Genomic DNA, 20,677 nt, shown 5'->3' on the forward strand with positions numbered 1-20,677 from the left:
GTTTGCCGTTTCAGATGTGCAGTGGCAGCTAAAACGAGTTCCATAAGCTTTTTGTTTGCATTTTGCGATACTTTCCGGAGAGGAAAGCACAGGGGAGAGGCTAAAGTGCTTATCGCTTCACATCACACAGCAAATTTGGAACGCAAAAGGGTGCAGTGACCGACCATCTGATAACCCTGAAAGGCTGCAACTGAGGCCATCAAGCAGCCAGCCACCTCTGCGTCCATATATGATCTTCACATGGATAAAAACATAGACGCACAGGCGCCATGCGCACATAAGGTCAATCACGCGCTTGGAAACACACAGATAGATGCAGATGCACACTTGAATGATTATTCTCGGCCTCCAGGGGCATCATTGAAACTTTTCAGCCGTGACCTCGCGAAGAGGGCGAGAGGGAGCAAGATGAGCATTAGCAGAAGCAAAAATGAGAGACAGAGAGAGTCCTTGAATTTTAACCGGATGCCCCCTTGGGAGAACTCCAATCATTTCTGTGTGTATTCAATGCCAGAGTCCCACAGCTTCCTTTAGGAGCTCAAGGACCCTGACTGCTCTAATATTCTCTCAGGGAAGCTCGTCTGCCATCACTCGCTTTATAGATGCTTTTTGGGAGAAAAATCGCTTGATGAATCAGTAGCAAAGGGTTCTCTTATCCGGCTTTAGCTCTGGATAATGACATTCCTCCAGCGGTCGCCAATTCTTCCAGAGCAGAGGATGTACCAGAGGATAAATGTCACCATCAGTTATCAGCAATGTGATCAGGCTTCCAACTACATCATCCCTATGGTGGTGTGTGTTTTAAAGGAAATTTCCTGCAACGTGGGTCTTATTTTTGTAGTTTTCTTTCAGCTATGATAACATTGCACTCACCCAAGTAATTGTTAGGAAGGCAGCAACGTAGCTATGGTGACAACAGGTTGTAAAAAAGGTAGCAAATTCGCAAGATTGTCTAAAAGGAAGGACAGCACAGATAACGCTGGAGAGACGGTTTTTGTTTTTTTATGTCACAGAGGCTGGAGGCTATACCAGCTGCTTATAAGCTACAACATATATGAAGCACCATTAGTTCCTCAGTATTAAAGACAGCATGTGGGCCTTGAGCCCCAGTGAGTCAGCTGGGCCCGTGTCCTCTAGCATGTCGCACTGCACACAGATTGCCGTTTGTTTCATTTCATTTGGCTTACACACAGACAGAAACTAAGCATGAAGTCACTTCATGGATGAGAGCAAACATTCACTGTCCTTCGAGACCTCAGCAAAAACAGGTTCCCTTCCTACTTTGCAAGACACGAGCGCTCCTGTCTCTGAGATTGAAATTTCATCCTTGACATTGGAAAACTTAGTAGTTGACAAAGTAATTTCATTTGTAGCTGCTCTGAAGATTTTCATTGTATCGCACGATTTTCCAGTACAGTTCATTCTTGACCGTGGAGAAGGTTTTTTCACATTTGTATTTGGTGTCTAAGGTCAAGAATGAGCTGTCAGTCTCAGTTTTGAGCTGGAGCTTAAAATGTGCTACTAGAAGATTCAGAGCACAATGCCCGTATGAAGTGCAAACAGAAAATCTAACCAAGTAAACAAATTATATATAAATAAACACAAATGTTCACGGTGCAAACATAAATCCCACAGTGTGAAGTGTTTACAACCAGGGATCTCACAAGTTCAGATCCCTCCGAGCTGGGAGTTTGTTTAAAGTCTGTTTGGGACTGGGAACCTTTGTTGCATGTTGTTCTCTGGCTCTCTCCCCCTCATTTCCTGTCAACTCCTGAATGTTGACTCACGCATAAAGGTATAAAATAGTAAGGAAAAAAACTACATCAGATTTCAGGTTTCTTGCCCCATCAGATGTCTTTTTTGTGCAGATCTAAACACTTAATTCATGACCAGCACTACTACCAAAATGTTGAAAAAAGATCCAGATCCAGTCGCTGCAGACATGGACATGCTAATAAAAGCTGTCACAGTGCTGTGACTCCAGATAGTCTGCTGTCAATCAACAGAGCCACCCTGAACCCAAACCTGGCAACCTGTCCTTCGCCCAAAAGCTCTTTCTACCTCTCTCTTCCTCTGGCTCATTGTCCCTCTTATCTTTTTTCCCATCCTGTGTGGGGTTTTTTTTCATCATTTTACCTTTTCTCACTCCTCCAACATCCCTTATTTGTTCAACCACTTCAATGACCTTTCCAGAAACTTCCTCCCCTGTGATCCCTCTCTTCCTCCTCCTCCTCCTCCTCCATCTCACAATGATCTGTTTCTTCTCACCACCTTGCTCTGCCGTGTTTACAAAGCCTTCACAGCCTTATGTGTTTATACATACATGTGTGTATCTGCGTATGTGTGTGCGTGTGTGTATAGGGGGACTTTGTATGTCCTCCTCTGGGATCTCTGGTGAGAAGAGGATCCAAGTGTGATGATCACCTGATGTCCTGTGAAGCACCATCCTCTTATACGCGCAGTACTGCACGGCACATACACACACACACACACACACACACACACACACACACACACACACACACACACACACACACACACACACACACAGGCTGTGTTGGTGTTGTGCAACCACAAGCTGAACAGTTTTATCAGTGCTCAGGGATTGTCGCCTTTGTTTCCTCAGTACAAAGGATTCGGCTCTCTCCTCCACATCCCCTGCTTTCTTTTATTCCACTTCTCCATCCGTGTCACTCTCCATTTCTCTCCCCTCCCCACGTCATCCATTCTCGTTTTTTCTGCCTTCACCTCCGTTTCTCTGCTCCCCCCCACCCGCCTTCTGCCCCCTCATCCCAACATCTGAAATGGTGGCAAAAGCTCCTATTGGTTGGGCTGGCAGAATCAGGGAAACAGGCAGCCAATAAGCTTGCAGGCTAACAGGGTCACTGTCATCCATGAAGCAGTGCAATTACTCTGCCGTCCACATCCCTGCCATGTATGCATATGCAATGCTTTCCCCTGTCCTTGTATCTATACCGCACATTTCCACTGTACATGAACATCCTTCTTGGCTATATGGTTTATTTACAACAGCTTGAGGGAGAGCGGAGGGCTGTTTTTTATGCTGGGGGATGGGGGAGGGGGGCAATTTGATGTCAAGTTATTGCATTTTCCACATTTCTTTTGTGCATTTTTCCGCAATTCACAATGTGCAATTTTAAAAATTAGAATGAGAAGCTGCATTAGAGTCTGTGATTTAACATTTGCAATCAGTTTATGCATTCAGGTTGAAGCGATGTACGTTTTCATGCTATTATGCATTGCTACTCTTCAAAGAGCAGGGAAGGAAAGCTGTCACTCCACCCCCTCCCCCTTCTTTCTTTCTCTAAACTCATTCCTTTTCTTGCTGTTTACTCGCCACGCAGACAGTTATATATTTCTACCAGTCACTCACTCACTCACTCACTCACTCACTCACTCACTCAGTCAGGCTGCATTCAGCTGTGCACATTTTCTTCTGTGGACAGATGTGGCCTTTTCACTCAGTAAAATGCCACTGACGCCTTGTATTATAAACTGTGGGTATTTAAAATACTCAGTTTCAGCTTCAGACAATCTCACTCCGTGTTATCGAGCGACATCAGGATTCCTCTGCCTCTCTTGTGGCATCTGACTGAACGTCAGGCCTAATTTGCATCATTAGATTCTGTCAACTGTGGAATGGTTTTGACCTTCCTCCATCATTAGTGACAGAGTGAGACAGAGTGTCCCTCTCCCTTGCCCCCTCCCCCAAATCCACCCATCGCTCACACTATGGTCAGCTCTACATTTATTTATTTCAATCCTCTGCCTCTACATGCAGGGGTGTATCGAGGATGCTGTTGGCTGTGTTGGTTTCAATTCTGTTTGGCTTTCACCTATCTAACGAGCTGGAGAATTGAATTAATTTCTCTTCTTCTTGATACCAAAGGGATCATAAAACACACTCCCATGCCTCATACACACTCGCAAACATGCACACATACACACACACGTTAAGCTGTACAGGGTGAAAAAGGGGCTGTTTCCTTTCAGGTTGGACGTCTCCAGGGAAATGTTTTCCTTCGCAGCAATCGCCCAGCTATCATCACAATATGCGGCTGCTCCGTTGGCGCTGAGAAGAAGACGTGATTTCACTTCCCAATGACCAACCCTTGGGATTACCCCCACCATTTTGTTATCTGCAAAGTCATTAGCCTTTAGAAAGGAAATGACACCAGAAATGAACTCCCTTCATATCCCCTCTAAAGCCCGGTAATCAGAATTGTGATGACAGAGTCTCCTGTTTGCATGAAGGAGAAATTTGTGGTCACTGGCAACATGTGAGACCTCATTTAACAGGACGGTCTGAACAATACTGCACCGACATGCAGAAGTAACACATAAATATTTTGCAAATATGAGGAAATACCATCAAATACAGCTCATGGCCATGACCAAGCTTTTTGGAGGCATGTGTGAGATAATTAATGAGTCATTTCAGTCCACGGCAGTAATAAGGCCACAGATCCCCAAAGGGCACGACTAATTCAAGGCTGTTCAGTCACTTGTCATACTGTGTGTCGCTCAAAGTGATTGGTGTCTCCATGTGTGAAAGTCTTTTTCTCAGAGACAGGTCAAGTTTGATTAAATGATTTTTATCTCCCTGCTATTCTTAACTCTTCCTCTCTCACTTGCACCCTGGCTAATAGTATAATAAGCTCTGCACTTGCTGGTTAATTACACCCCAGGATAAACAATTGCCACACTAAATGCTTTTCCTCAATACACTAATAAAAAGCCATGTAAACACAGGCTTATTCGCGTGCACACACAAGCACTATTTGTGAGCTTTGTGTAGCTTCAGTAGTGCACGTACCAGACTTAATGACTTGTAAGTCTTCTATCTGCCTACCAGCTGGCATGTGCCCAAACCTCTGATCTGCAGAGCGAGCTCTCCATCAGTCCTGAAAAAATATTATGATGCACTTACTGTATAGCACCGTATCACACGTGCCATTTCAATATATCACAGCAACTCTGCTCGGATTTGCACCGAGAAGAAAAGGTGATTTGTACATTTTTTAGCATGAGACTCTGTAGCAGCTCCAACCTGCTCACTAATGAGGCAAAGTCCCATCCTGGATAACAGGACCAGACTTGTAGTGACACTGCCACAACTGCTGAATGCAGATGAACAAGGTAAAAATGTGTAAGCGAGGAAAATCTCTCAATTAGGGACCAATTATTGTACTTTACTTACTTGCCGTTCACGTCGGAGATACATTTCCATCGTGGACAATAAAGTTTTCTGATTCAGTCTTCAGGACACGTCCAAACGCTTGTCTGGGAATGTCTGAGTGCGTATGCGAGTCAGAGCTGCCTGTGACGTAAGTGAATATATGTTTAGTTGGAACAGACCTAAGTTTAGTGATAATGTGTGGGTGACTTTTGTTGGGATGTAAACCAACCTGTTCCTCTTTTAGCCCTGGCATTTCACTAATGTCTGCCATGCAGCCGAAACGACCACTGCGCTGGAGATTTACATTAACCCCTGAACCTCCAGATCACATGACCTCACTGGGCGTTGGAAGGGAAAGTGTGATGTCACATGGTTGAAATGCATGTGACTTTACTACGACTGAGTCTGAGAGAGTCGACTTAATACCTGAGCAGAGACCATATGGTTGCAGGCAAGGTTACCTATCTAATAAGCTGGATTCCCGGGGCTGTCCTCTGTTGTTTGTTTATTACACTATATGCATCTGCCTGTGTGTGTGTGTGTGTGTGTGTGTGTGTGTGTGTGTGTGTGTGTGTGTGTGTGTGTGTGTGTGTGTGTGTGTGTGTGTGTGTGTGTGTGTGTGTTCCTGCGTGTCTGTGCTCTCAGTATGTGTAGCCATGTGCTCAGGTTTGAGCCAGAGAAAAGCAGGTCAAAACACTGCAGGGTGTGAGAATCATCAGAAAAGCTACCGCTAATTAAATGTGCCAGGCCTTCGAGTAAAACAAAAGGATCCATGTTCACTAAATGTGAGTGCTGACTGAAATGCTCTTTGTTTTCAAAATAGTGCATTTCTGAGTTTAGATGACCAGAGTAACCCCCTTAGACCTCCTGTCTACTGAAAAGGGACATCTAATATCCAAATCGAGGCATCTAGTATTCAGCCAATGAAAATGCATCGTTTGAGATACTGACTTTTTTTTCACCACTTTGATTCAGACTGAAACAACGATCAGGTGGAATTCCATGAAATTTATAATGAATATTCGTAGTGCCCAGAGTTTGAATCCTTGTGACTTTGCTGATCCTCTGACTTTTCCTCTCTTGATAGGGTCACATTTGTGATTTTTAGGGAAATGTCTCGGCATCTGTTGGATGGAAAAAACACAGACATCTACGACCCCCATGTGATTCCTTTCTTTTTCCTTAGGGCCATGATTAGGTCAAAACTTGTATCTGCCCAAAACTGTATGATCATTTTAGCGTGGTCACTGTATGTTAGCCTATGATGATGTTAGCATTCAGCTAGTACAGCCTCACAGAGCCGCTAGCATGGCTGTAGACTGTCAGTCTTACTTGTTCTTTAGATATCAGTTAATATATATGCAGATCTTACTTTCTTCAATTGATGTAATATTAATCAACTCAAATCACTTCATATTAAAAGTTCATGTGAAGATTTTTTTTTAACGTGGAGAATGCAGGATTTGACCAAAGTGGTACATCCCAATACGATATACAGCAGGTTGATGATAATATTATTTAAAAGGTTTGTGCACTAAGGACAGTCATTTCAACCATAAAACATGACTTTATGTCATGTCTCATATCAGTCGCCCTCAGTGTGTGTTCCAGAAGGGTCAGTAATACAAGATTGTCTAAATCAGGAAACACACAGGACACAACAGGGTTATAGATAAATTCAGATGTTTGTTCTACTTTTGAAGAGAACAAACAACGTTTGAAGTGATTCACTGGATGCTGCGGGGTTTTGTTTTCCTTTAATCCCACCATCCCGCTGTGTATATTCATCACAACTGTCAAACACAGGACTCTCGTCAGATGTCAGATTACACCCAGAAAGAAAAAGAGGAAACAAAGACAGATGGAGAAAGAGAGAGTGTGCATAGGTTTACATGCACAGGGGATTTCACATGAAGACGCCGTGAAAGCTGAGACACTGAGAACAATCTACTGCTTGGTTTTGTAATTGGGAGTACTCTCTCCCAATTTTCATTTTTGACAATTGTCAGTTATTACTGTAATCTGACTGACTAGACAGAATCAGAATAGATGATCCGTTGTTTCCACAGGTAAATGGTTTAGTGAAGCATTCACAGAGATACTGTTTCTGGTCTCTTTTGCAGTGAGCACAGAGAAAATAATTACAGCAGAAAAAGGCTCATGTGCAGATACAATCACTTCAGAGGATTGAAGCATGCCCACACACACACACACACACACACACACACACACACACACACACACACACACACACACAAGCTGGTGTTTGTCATGGATTTGATGTTCTGGACTGCACAGCACTTTTGCTCATTATAACTGAGAGGAAAATAACAAAGCCAGTCTTGAGTGGGAGCAAAATCAAGGAAGGAGCAAACTAACACAAGACATCAAAGGAGTGAAGTAAAAATATTGTATCTTTCATAATGTGCATGTTCTCAGTGGCACATTTGATGCAATGTCTTACACGCTCAGTAGGAATGCTGAGAAGAGCTTAATCTGGATGCCAACCAAGTGTACGTCAGACAGTGAAACAGTCCAGAGCACAGAGACATTTGAAACCAATCAGAGAGTTAACGCTTGAGTCTCACAACTGATCCAAATTCTTGTTTTCAAGTTTGTTCTCTGAGTCACAAATATCAACTTTGTGTTCGTCGATTGACACGTTATTGTCAGCAAATTAGATTTATTTCACATTTCTTTTTTCGGGCAGCTGTGGCGGCAGCTCTGCAGTCTACATGTCAAAGTATCCTTCGGCAAGATACTGAACCCCAAATTGCTCCCAATGCTGTGCCATCAGTGTGTGAGTGTGTGTGAATAATTAATGAGCAGGTGGCTTAACCACCATCGTTCAATTAGTTGTGTGAATGGGTGAATGTAGATGTGTTGTAAAAGCTCTTTGAGAGGCAGTCAGAGCAGAAAAGCTCTATATGTAAATACAGTCCATTTACTATTTCGTAGCACATGTGCATGGAGTCCTTTAGTTATTACAGTGAACTAAAGGTTAAAGGTGCCTTAACAATGCACATCTGACTCAAGACAGGCTATTTTTACACACAGTCTGCATAATTTGTTGCCTCAATAATCAAAAATGTTTTTATGTTAGTTTGATGCAGATCTGATATAGTGATAGACAATCAGCGGATGCATGTGCCACTTTAATTCCAGTGACTGAGTATTTGGTGACAAAATTTCAAAGGCCAAAGACTCAGCTTGACTCAGTTTCTTTAACACCTCTCATACAAACATGCAGCTCAAAGTGCCTCACAGACAAAAATTTAAAAAAAGATCCATACCCAGTGTTCATTATAAAGCATTATTGAGTGTTTTTGTTCATTGCCTCATAATGGGCAAACGTTAATTTAAGCAAAAACTCAGGTGAACTTAATTTAGTACATAATTTTCAATTCCTCCATCCATTTTATACCACTTATCCTGCTCAAGGGTGTAATAAATTAGCAAATTATATAATAAGGAGTGATTGCTATACACTGATGGGAAGTACTGAGAAAAACATCATGATATATAAGCCATAATATCTCTACTGGTGCATCATGATTTCATCGTACATTCATTTGGCTGATTGTGAAACAGGTATTAAATTGCTTTCTATGTTGTATCAAAGTGTGTCAGTATCAACTGTGTGAACCCTGCAGAAAGCCTGCGTAGAGCCGACAACCCCTTTCACCGTTTCAAGTGTGAGACAAGAATAATGTACTGTGTATAGTTGGATGAATCTTCATTTATTAGTTGCCCCTATGTTTAATGGATTAGCTGCTTGCGATTAATCACTTTGAGTAACTTGCACTGCACTGAGTGAAACTGATCCAGACCAAAGCGATCAGTGTCATGGGATTTTGCCCGTCAGGCTCCCTGCTGCGCTCGGCACCCCTCGCTGAGGTCTCAGTGTTGGTGACGTTCAAAGTGAAAACATGACACACACACACACGCACACACACACACACACACACACACACACACACACACACACACACACACACACACACACACACACACACACACACAGATGAAACGACCTTTTGGGCTCATCTCCCCTCTAATCCACTTAGCGTTGTCTACCGTCTGCCCACACGCCAGCCCAGACAGCTCCTGTCTGAATGCAGGGACTTTTATGGTGTGTGTTGCTCAACAGTCACTCCAACATTAAACTTATTTTTAGCCTGATGAAAGTAAACTGTTTTGCGGGATGTGATGTTTGTTGCGGAAGTCATTTGAGGACTGGAAGAGATTCTCTCCCCCTTAATGAACAAGCAGCACATACTTTTTTTTTGTCTATTTTTTTTGCCTTGTGGGGTTTTATCTTAGCTTGTTTTAGCTTTTGTTTGTTGTGCTTTTCTTCCTCTGTGGCTGTCAGGCATTGTTCTTCATGCACTTTGCATCCCTCGCTGATGTTCAGTTTTGGCTGACTTTGATGCAGTTAGAGAACTGGGGCTGGAGTTCGGCTTTCTTAGCTTGTGCCACTTTTTGCTAACTAACTCTCAGTATTGGTGGCGCCTTACTTGGCTGCACTTCTCAGGAAAGATGCAGACATACATCAGCTCAGAAAAATCACAGAGATCTGTGAAGTATTTTGGGGATCACCTGGTTAGAGGCGAAACAGTACAGTAGGAGGCTGCGTGAGTCAGAAAGTGTCTCTCGATTCGTGAAACATCATCCCCTGTACGAGGAGACAGTCATCAGCAGAGAGGTGATGCTTCGCCAAAGGATGATGAAGTGTGTGTGTGTGTGTGTGTGTGTGTGTGTGTGTGTGTGTGTGTGTGTGTGTGTGTGTGTGTGTGTGTGTGTGTGTGTGTGTGTGTGTGTTGTGTTTGTGTCTGTGTGTGTATGTGTCTGTGTGTGTGTGTGCGCGCCGTAAGCCTGTAGCTGTGCTGCAGACTCAAGGAAGGTGTCAAGAGTATACAGTATGAGAGGATTGAGACTGACAGTGTGGATATGTTACCTTGCATCCTCAGCTCAGCTGCTGTCTGACACAGTGTGTGTGTGCGTCTGTGTGTGTGTGTGTGTGTGTGTGTGTGTGTGTGTGTGTGTGTGTGTGTGTGTGTGTGTGTGTGTGTGTGTGTGTGAGAGAGAGAGAGAGAGAGAAACCCATGATTACCAAACTCCTAAGAATTAAATTGAGAATGCTTTGACGAGACACTAATTTATAAATCAACTTACTCCAACTTACAGCAAAATGTCAGAGACATCTTTAAACAGTAACTTAGCACCAGGCTGAAAAGTTTGATGCCCATCACGCCTGTACCACACGCAGCAGTGATGTCACATGATCCCTGAGTACACGTCTTCATCGCTGCAGCAAGATGAGAAGTTAAACCACTGAAGGAATACTAAAGAGCAGGAATAGCCAATCAGAAGCAAGGGTTTATCCCTCATCCACTCCATTATTCATTCTCCAAAATGATTACACTTTATTCAGCTATGTATTATCCTGCAAAAACATATTTGTAACATACAGCATCAGTAATGGTTTAAATAGGACTGGAATAATGGTATATTTACTGAAATGGAAACAAAGAAAAAAAACAGATCACTCATAAAATAGGCAGACTTTAGTAGGCTACCACGCTGCACCAAAGTGCAGACAAAAACGAACAAAGCAAATGCCAGCTTTATTCTTGCTGTTTGAATGCCTCTTAAACAAAAATCGTGACTGTTTCAGAACTGCAGTCATCTGATATCTACTCTTAACCACTGAAAGACTTCTGGAGCTGCTTTTGCTGTTGCTGAATAGCTTTTATTCTTAAACCTTCTTATTAATTTTTTGGCCACAAACAATTGCTTATTTACACACCCAGAAGTTATGGACCAACATTAGCTTTTATTTGGGGTCGTGTTTGTGTCCACCTGGTGGATGTAAGTTCAATATTTACTCTCTTTCAACTCTGTGTTTGGTCTCTACCAACTCCTGAGGGAAACATCTGGCTCTTTACCTGCTAAATGTTCCACTATGTTCACCAGTTTGTCGCCAACTGTGTCTGTCTGCTGTGTGGTGCTGAGCTGGTGGTGTACAGTGGATTTTTAGAGGTTGCCAGAGAGCTAAAGAATGAGCTGCAATAATAGCCCACAATAATAATCCCAACAACGCTCCCCACTGTCGAGTGGAGCTGCAGATACAGGTGATAATTCAGGTGATAAATAGTTGTCACATTCTCATTCAACACATGATTATAGATGAAACTATACTTGGTTCAAGTGAAGTGATCTCACCCCAAAGTCAGAATCCAGGTCTGTGAGACCGCATGACTTGTTACTACAGTTTAGTTTTTAATATTATTATTGAAATATGTCACTGAAACACTACTGCAGCAGTCAAGTTGAAGGTTTGTGTTTTTGCCTCTAATCAGCTAAAGGTCAAACCAGGCAGCTTGTCAGTCTCAATCAGTTCACACTCGTTGCGTCTGTGAGTCAGACTTCTCAGAGGAAGAGGATGCAGCTACAGTAGGATTGCATGGCACCGAGCGCCGTCATAAGTATCGTCTCTCTTTGCAAACAACTGCAGTGTCCTTCACGCTGCAGCCCGCTGAGCTGTTTTTCTTTGTGAACATTGGGAGCTATGGCTTATGGTCACATTGTCTTGTGTCTCTGGGTGTCGCTGTGATGATGGTCATGATGTAGACAAACAATCGAGGCTTTGCGCATGTTGACCAAGTGTTTGTCTTCTGGTAATTCCTTCAGTGTTCTTTCTTTCTGTTCCAGTTTTTTTATTCATATTTTATCTTTGTGCTCCCACTCCAGGCATGGTGCGCCTCATCACTGTGGGGATCCTGCTCTGTGAGCCTCCACCCGGGGCTTCTTCCATTTTTGTTCTGCCTAATTATGTTGTGATGACAGTTTTCCTTTGTTATCGTCGCAAGTCTAAGTTTGGGCGTTGTTGTTTTTGTTTTTTACTTACAATGTGAGCATTGTGAATCCTTTATGAGGCTTTGATTAGCAGAGACACAAATAAACTCGACTTTCAGGCTCACAAAAGAAACTTATATGTCAAATTGGTTGAGGTGGTATTTCTTGTAGATTCATATGGCCAAACTGAGAATTTCCACCCTTTAATGAAATCGTAAATCTCTGCTTTGAGCAAATTTACCACAGTTGTCTTCTCTCCTGAGGTTTACATTCCCCGTCTCTCCACCCCTTTAGTGCAGCTGTACCAGAGAGCTGCTAAGCTGTACTCCACGCTTGACTTGGGCTTAAAATGGAGTGACTAAGCACAGATTTATATTGGACTTATAACTACTTAGCAATTGAAAGTACAAACTGTCAGCTTTCCTGTGAAAAGTAAAAATCTGTCAAGTTTGCACCTTGGTTTGTTTGCAACAATAAAATGCGAAAAGCTTCTCTAATAACCTGCTGACTGCTCGACTGCTTCTACATCACTGATGCTAAATTGTGTCTCTTTGGGAGGTTTTTATTGAGTGCGTGTGTGTTGGGGGGAGTCTGTGCGTGTGTGTGTGAGAGAGAGCAAAAGCAAAAAAGCCAGCCAGAGCTTAGGACGGAGGGATGCTAGGGTTGAGGAGATCCACGCTCTGCTGGCCAAATATAAAGGCTTATAAAGGCTACCAGTCAAGATGGGTGACCTATTTATGGTCGGACACACTACCACACAAACAGACAAACACACACCAGACAGTGACCACAACCTTATTTTTCCTCCACAGCTATTTGGCAAGCATCTTTTTTGGCAACAGTGTTTTTAATCAGAGTACCCTGAACCAGTGTTTGAGACATCTGGCCGTGGTCATCAGTGTTGTGCCTGTGCATGCTGATGATGTATGTGTGATTGGACAGGGATGTTGTTCCCCAACATCTGCTCATTAGGCCAGTATCTAAAAGTTAGTTATTTTTAGCTTCTGGGCTGATTTTCCTCCCATTCTTCTCCTCGTCTCTCCCTGGACAGCTGGTTTGTGGCAGAATCTACCTTCCTCGCTGTCTGGATAGTCCTGATTTGCTTCTGCTGTTGCCTTAATATCAGGCAAATGTTAATTTAGAGTTTGTAATGGGGATTTGGGGACTTCTAGTGTGATTTTATGTGTGTTTGGCTGTCGAAGTGCAGGAACTAGCTGTAAGACTGATCCTGTGCTCTTTAATGTTGGAGCAGAATATGGAAGTAGTCAGATCCACAGGACACAGGCTACTGACAAAGCCGCCTGCTGCAACAATAGTAGAAAGCTATCCCCAGTATTTGCCTTGAGAGTAAAGTAAAGATGTGTATTTATTCACCTGCTCACTGGATGATGCCCAGACTCCCATGGATCCATGTGTTTGAAGAAGTGTGTGTGTGTGTGTGTGTGTGTGTGTGTGTGTGTGTGTGTGTGTGTGTGTGTGTGTGTGTGTGTGTGTGTGTGTGTGTTAAGAATCCCTGCCTGTCCTTGAGTCCAGCAGTGAAGAGTTTGTCTGCCTCTACGATGTCAGCTCATTGATTCATGTTCCAACTCTGCCACTGACCCGTAGGATGACTCTCACAGGGGGTGTGGAGACAGGTTACATCCATCAGAGCCAGGCGGACGTTCACTGACACGCTAACAGACACTATATAAATTCGCAATATCACAAGAAGAGTCTATGTTTGCTGCACATCACACAGCACAGTAGTGCGTTTAGCTAGATGCTAATGTCAGCATGCTAAAATGCTCAAAATGATAACGCTAGCATTTTGACGTTCAGGAGGTATACTAAGCTGCATGTTTAACATCCTAGTTTTGCATGTTAGCATGCTACCATCTGCAAATTAGCAATAAACACAAAGTACTGCTGATGCTGGTAGCAATGTCATTAGTTTTAGAGGCATAAGAATTGATAGAATTTTGATTTGAGTTTTGATAGTTGACAAGATACCTCACTCTTTACTCTATTCACTCTGAATATCTCAATAAAAATTAAATTCATGGTGCCACTAGAGGAAAAGTCAGGTTATGACTGGGTACCATGAATGTCTGTACAAAATTTGGTGCGAACAATTGCATAGATGTTTGATGCAGAGGAGTTTGACCTGCTGATGGCGCTACAGCTACTAACCCTAACCCTAAGTCAGGAGATGACCAAAGTAATTAAGAGTCATCCTCTGGGGATCATAAATGGCTGAACAAAATCTAATAGCAATCCATGTGATAGTTGTCAAGATATTTTAGTGTAGACCAAAGTGACTGACAGAGCTGACCTACAGACTGACTGATGTTGCCATCCATACAGTGACATTAGTATTTAACATTGCTAAAAATCCTGAACATTTGTGAGAAAAAGGTGCCAGAAGAAGAAATATCATCATGTCAGTGCCACAAAGATTATCTCTGCAGTGCGGTGACACAGATGATAATTTTGTTTGAATTCGTCGTATAAATAGCTCGTTATTTCAGAACATCTGTATACTCGTGTTTACTCTCTAGGGCTCTATTCCACGGAGACGCTAAGGTTTGCTGCTCTGTTGTTGTGGTCATGGTGAGTTGTTGCTGGTTGACAGTGTGAGTCTGAGTTGCTGCTGAGAACTGGGTCAGTTTGTGCAGCGGTCTGCACAGCAACCTCTCTGTGCCTGCGTTTTGTCTCCCACCGAAACGGAAAATTGTGCCAGATTTCAACCAGATCCTCCAGATATGAGATCTGTTAACAGAGTGCTTTCCAGGCCTGTCAAAAAAATGTGGGATTTATCTACCCTGAGGCTTAATAGATGGGAAACAATCTCAGGGGTTTCTATGGCAGTTTGTGTATGAGTGATCATGTGTGAAAATGTCTGAAAGAATTTATGTCTGCCATCATTTAAATTTAGCTTAAATCCCATTTCATCCTGTTTGATCCCATTGATGCCAACGCATTGAAACAGTCAGATATGATTAGGTGTTCAAGAGCCTGTTTTCTAAATCCAACTTGCTAGAAGAGTGGTGAATCTTGCAGCAAAGAGGGAATCTGGTTTAGTTTAGTTTTGGTGCTTCTAACTCTATGACCAGCCCTCTAACTACTGCCCATTAAGCAAAAACCAACCCATATATTATTTATCTGTTTGGCTCTGCTTCCCTTCACTGGCAGCATCAGAGTGCATTTTAACATGATACTCCCCAGTGATGATAATATATTCTCTCTCATTTCCACTTCATCTGGAAAACAAACAACCAAGCAAATAGTCAAGAGTTAACATATAGGGGTTCCTGGTGAGCATTTCTAGCATGACAGCAAAAAACTTCCTATTTCCACACTCGTGAGCTCAGTAGCTTTTTCCTAAAGTTTAAAAGTATTCATGCTAACTAGATGGACACTGAGTTGTGTTCCAGATCTAATGCCAGGTGCTCTTTGACTGTCTCTGAGTTGAAAACAGCGTGTGGGAGAGATGACAGGTTGCCTGAAGGAATGTTAAAGCACGAGTGATTCATCTCATCTCCGTGCAAGGAGGACCAAAATTCTTTTTAATTCATAGCCAGCAAAATGCCACATCCTACGCATACATGGATCAGCACATACCTGATCAAACGCATGGTATGACTTAAGTGCAGAATGATTCAGACACCTGACATTTCTTATGCCCGGCATGCGTGGCTGCAGGCATAGCATGATTGTTGAGGAGCGCAGTCTGTGTTTCTGCGTGGTGATAATAAATTCATTGTGTTTGTCAAAATGGAGCAGACGGTCTCAGTGCTGCAAGGAGAGCTGAAGAGATGCAACATGCATGAATTCAGCTGAAGTAAGACGCTCCGACTGTCCCAGTTCCACAACTGAAGTCATAGATTAATTAGTGAAAAGACAAATGATCTTAAATATCTTACACGGATCCATGTTCCTGTAATGGGGTCTGCGTCAGTTTTATTTTAATGGTGTGTCATGATACATCTCAAATCTGCACAGCTTTCTGTATGATATTACTTAAACTTAGATATACATAGATAATTTATAGCTGTGTGGATGTAATTTTTATGAGCTTGGGACATGATAGTAGATTCTCTGCCTTTGTTCATTCTTCTCATATTTTTCTATTCCTTCCCTCTCTCTTTGCTTTCATATTCTTCCTGTCTTTCCTCTGTGTCGTCTTGCAGGTGTATGGTGCACTGACCCTGCCTGCGACAGGCGAGGAGTCAGAGGACCAGGGCCATGATTGGCTCTCCTGGCCCTGGTGGGCGTGCCTTAGTGCCATGGCCGAGGGTGTGGCGATGGGTCCTGGGTGCATCTCTGGTTGCCATGATAACCCTGACGCTGCCAGGAAGTAGCCAGGCCTGTCCGCCACGGTGCGAGTGCTCGGCTCAGCTGAGGTCAGTGTCGTGCCAGCGGCGGCGGCTCACTAATATCCCAGAGGGCATCCCCACGGAGACACAACTTCTGGACCTCAGCAAGAACCGGCTCCGCTGGGTGCAAGCAGGTGACCTAGCACCATACCCGCGCCTTGAGGAAGTGGACCTCAGTGAGAACCTCATCGCCACATTAGAGCCCAATGCCTTCGCCACCCTCCAGAGTCTTAAAGTGCTGAAGTTAAGGGGGAACCAGCTTAAGTTAGTGCCCATGGGGGCGTTCGCCAAGCTGGGAAATCTGACCAGCCTGGACTTAAGCGAGAACAAGATGGTGATTTTATTGGACTACACCTTCCAGGATCTAAGAAATCTGAAACATCTGGAGGTGGGAGACAATGACCTGGTTTATATATCACACAAGGTAAGCTCTCCAGCATCTTTTCGGTATCATGACTGTGCTACTAATCAAAGACTAGATGGAAGAACATGTACTTTATTTATTAAAATCCTCCTTGGAAATTAGATCCCAGAGGATCACACTTTCATATTGATAGTACTGGAATATATTCTGTGGTTTTAAATAGACAGTAATGCCAAGCAGCTATTTGCCAGTCATAGTGCCTGTAGCAATGCCTTGTTTGGCTCAGAAATATGTAGTTCGATGCTTTAGGAAATAGGCTTATTCCCTTTCTTGCCAAGAGTTAGATGAGAGAATTGATCACTCTCATGTTTGTACGCTAAATATGAAGTTAAAACCAGCGGCTGGTTAGTTAAGCTCGGCACAAAGACTGAAAACAGGGCCAACAGCCTGGCTCTGTTCAAAGGTAACAAAATCCACCTACCAACAGCTCTAAAGCTCATGTGCAAAAATGACAAATTGGGGTTATGTGCAGGACTATTTCTTGTTTGAGTGTCGTGATTTACTGAAGTCTCCGTGACGACAAGACTCCTGGGAGACAATTTTTTTAGCTGTTTCCCTTCATTTCCAGTCTTTATGTTAAGCTAATGACCGGCTGCTGTCTGTAGCCTTACATTTAAATGTTGAACTATTCCTTTAACAAAGAAAGACGATGTATTCATCTAACCCATTTCTATCCCTAGGTCGTCAAATACCACCGTTTTGTCACAGCCACACATCTTATTTAATGATTTAAATATCTTTATCCTCCTGATTCCCAGGCATTCTCAGGGCTGCTGGGGCTGGAAGATCTCACAATAGAGCGCTGCAACCTGACATCCATCTCCGGCCAGACGCTGTCTTACCTCCGCAGCCTGGTCACCCTCCGCCTCCGTCACCTCAGCATCATTGCCCTGGAGGACCAAAACTTCCGCAAGCTCTCCAACCTGCGGGGTCTGGACATCGATCATTGGCCATACCTGGAGTATATCTCTCCTCTTAGTTTCCAGGGCCTGGACCTCCACTGGCTCTCAATTACCAACACCAACATCACCTCTGTCCCTTCTGCTTCCTTCAAGAACCTGGTGCACCTCACCCACCTCAACTTGTCCTACAATCCCATCACCACATTAGAGCCCTGGGCCTTCAGAGACCTGCTGAGGCTGAAGGAGCTCATCATGGTAAGCACAGGGTTGATGACAGTGGAGCTCCATGCCCTTGGAGGCCTCCGACAGATCCGGGTCCTCAACTTCTCCTCCAACGATCTGCAGACTCTGGAAGAGGGCTCCTTCCACTCTGTCAACAGTCTGGAGACCCTCAGAGTGGATGGGAACCCCCTGATGTGTGACTGCCGTCTGTTGTGGATCCTGCAAAGACGCAAGACCCTCAACTTTGACGGCAGAGTGCCGGTGTGTGCGGGGCCGGTGGAGGTGCAAGGGGTCAGCCTCAGCACCTTCACCGATTCTGCACTCTTCGATCACTTTACATGCCAGAAACCTAAGATACGCAACCGTAAGCTGCAGCAGGTAATGAAGATGATTGTATTTAGGTTTAATACCAAGCAAAAAATGAATAAATGCTCATGGTTTGATTACATAGGTTATGCTTAATTATTCTAAGCACAAAAAGTATTCTATAATGCTGGCAGATTTTGTTGTGTATATATACTGCTGTGTTTTTCTGACTCTCCTGCATTAATTGGTCCATGCACTCCTTTCCTCCACCTCCCACAGGTGATTGCTCGTGAGGGCCAGCCAGTGAGTTTTCTGTGTCGAGCTGAAGGAGAACCTGTACCTGCTATTGTCTGGATTTCCCCACAGCGCAGACGGATCACAGCTAAGAGTTCAGGGCGTATTACTGTCCTCCCTAGTGGCACCCTGGAGATCCGCTACGCCCAGCTTACTGACAGCGGAACATACATCTGCATCGCCAGTAATGCCGGAGGCAATGACACCTACTTCGCCACCCTCACAGTGCGTGGCCAGCCGCTCGATGCCGCCTCAGCCTTCTTTCTCAACCGATCGCTGTACAGCGGCGACTTCTTCAACGACACAAATCTGAACAGCACACGTGTTTTCCTCAAATTCACCTTGGACCTGACGACCATCTTGGTCTCCACAGCAATGGGTTGCATCACCTTCCTGGGGGTTGTCCTCTTCTGTTTCCTGCTGTTGTTCGTGTGGAGCCGGGGACGCGGCCAACGCAAGAACAACTTCACAGTGGAGTATTCTTTCCGGAAATCTGAACCCGCCACTGGAGGCTCCTCAGGAGGGACCAGGAAGTTCAACATGAAGATGATATGAAACAACGCAGCCAGGGGTCCCTCGGGGGAGGCATGAGCACGTCCCAAAAACGTGTTTGACACACACAAACACACACAGCCACTGACTCGCAAAGAAGTTCGAAAGCACAAGTTCCCGTCTATGGCTCTATTCAAAATTGAGTGCCCACATCAAAACTGGAGCCATGACTCGATTTGGTTCGATTTGCAAATGAAAACAAAACGACCCTGATTTCTCTGTCTCATAGTGGTTTTATTCAGCGTGTGGTGAAAAGCATGTTTGAAAGATACTGCAAGGCACTACAGTATTGATAGATCTGAAAGAGCTACTGATCATCCAAGCTTGATAAGAATAATAGAGTCAAGAATTATAGGATAAGTTTGGAAATTGGCATGATTATTGAGCTGTGGAATAGTAGTAGTCCTGTCTCTCCAATACATTAATAAGAAAATGAAATAAAGTTCCTTAAATTTTCACTTAAATTTCCCTTCACTGTATTCTGTGCAGTCTGGGATTTTAAAGGGAATGTATTGCAGGGAGACCTGGCTACCACCCATTTATAGAATTTGTAGCTATTCTCTTCTCAAGTCTGCCTTGTTAAGAATCATGCATGTAGAAATGCAGTTGAGCGTTAAGTTGTAAGTTCATACCTCTGAATAAAACAAATTGCTTTGAAAGACAGTTTGAATATGTTTTTCTATACGACATATAACAGCCACCTCTATCTATTCTGACCACGGCTGAACACTGAGGAGGGTTCTGTAGGGTCAAACACTTCATTTAACATTATCTTGTGACATTTGCTTTCATGAGCTAAAGCTTATGTAAAATATGTTCTGATAACAATATCTGATAAGGAGCGATGGATGGATCATTCACATAAATGACAAACAGACAAAAGAAACACAATTTGGCCGTTTTCTTCTTTGTGAGATTTTGCGACAACGTTAGCTGTGTGAGTTTGGGACGAGCGCACCGGCCGAGAGTTGCCGTGGCTGCCTGTGGCCCGGAGAGTTTGGTTAGGAAGTCAAGCCCACCGGACACGGGCAGCCATAGTAACCAGAGCAACCAACACAAGAGAGAGCAAGGGTGACTGGGGCTGTGGCCAGTGGAAGGTTGCTGGGTGGACTGGGAGGGAGGGAGAATAAAGAAGTCAATGTGACCTCTTCTTCCTCTCCCCTTCATCACAAGCCCCATTCATGCCCTTTCATGTACAGGAGAGGGTCGACCTGCCAGCCTCCAGCCTTCGTCCCTGCCCTCTGCTGTGTTGGTGGATGCCTGACCTTCCCAGCGCTGCCAGGGGGGAGCAGCCTGGAGAGTTGGGCCATACTCAGAGGTAGAGAGAGGACACACAGTGACGCTGTAGGGAGCTTCACATAAACATGAACGAACGAACTCATGTGCAAAACACATTGCAACACATGTACAGCACCTTTTGTCAGGAAAAGTGAAATAACTACCCTCCAGAGTGAGTGCAGCCACACATATTTAGTCGGTTGAAGTAAGACATTCCAGCAATACTGTCAGTGGAGCCATAAAGCCAAAATTCAGTCTGTGAGAGAGAACTGATGTAAATTTGCGA

At 43.9% G+C, this 20,677-nt stretch overlaps 1 protein-coding gene across 2 annotated transcripts in view; it reads left to right on the forward strand.

The window, feature by feature from the left end:
• The window catches only part of LOC139339445 (leucine-rich repeat and immunoglobulin-like domain-containing nogo receptor-interacting protein 3), a 31,099-nt gene extending 10,850 nt beyond the window's left edge, over window positions 1-20,249 (forward strand). Inside the window, exons 2-4 of one of the 2 annotated variants that reach the window (XM_070975069.1) lie at window positions 16,228-16,837; window positions 17,596-18,339; window positions 18,547-20,249. In XM_070975069.1, the coding sequence (XP_070831170.1) occupies window positions 16,283-16,837; window positions 17,596-18,339; window positions 18,547-19,116 (1,869 nt within the window). In that variant the 5' untranslated portion in view covers window positions 16,228-16,282 and the 3' untranslated portion in view covers window positions 19,117-20,249. The remainder of the gene's footprint in view (window positions 1-16,227; window positions 16,838-17,595; window positions 18,340-18,546) is intronic. The other variant, XM_070975070.1, reaches the window with a different exon arrangement.
• Window positions 20,250-20,677: the final 428 nt, after the last annotated feature.

The sequence above is a fragment of the Chaetodon trifascialis genome, chromosome 11 (genome assembly GCF_039877785.1).
Source record: "Chaetodon trifascialis isolate fChaTrf1 chromosome 11, fChaTrf1.hap1, whole genome shotgun sequence".
NCBI classification, from domain to species: domain Eukaryota; kingdom Metazoa; phylum Chordata; class Actinopteri; order Chaetodontiformes; family Chaetodontidae; genus Chaetodon; species Chaetodon trifascialis.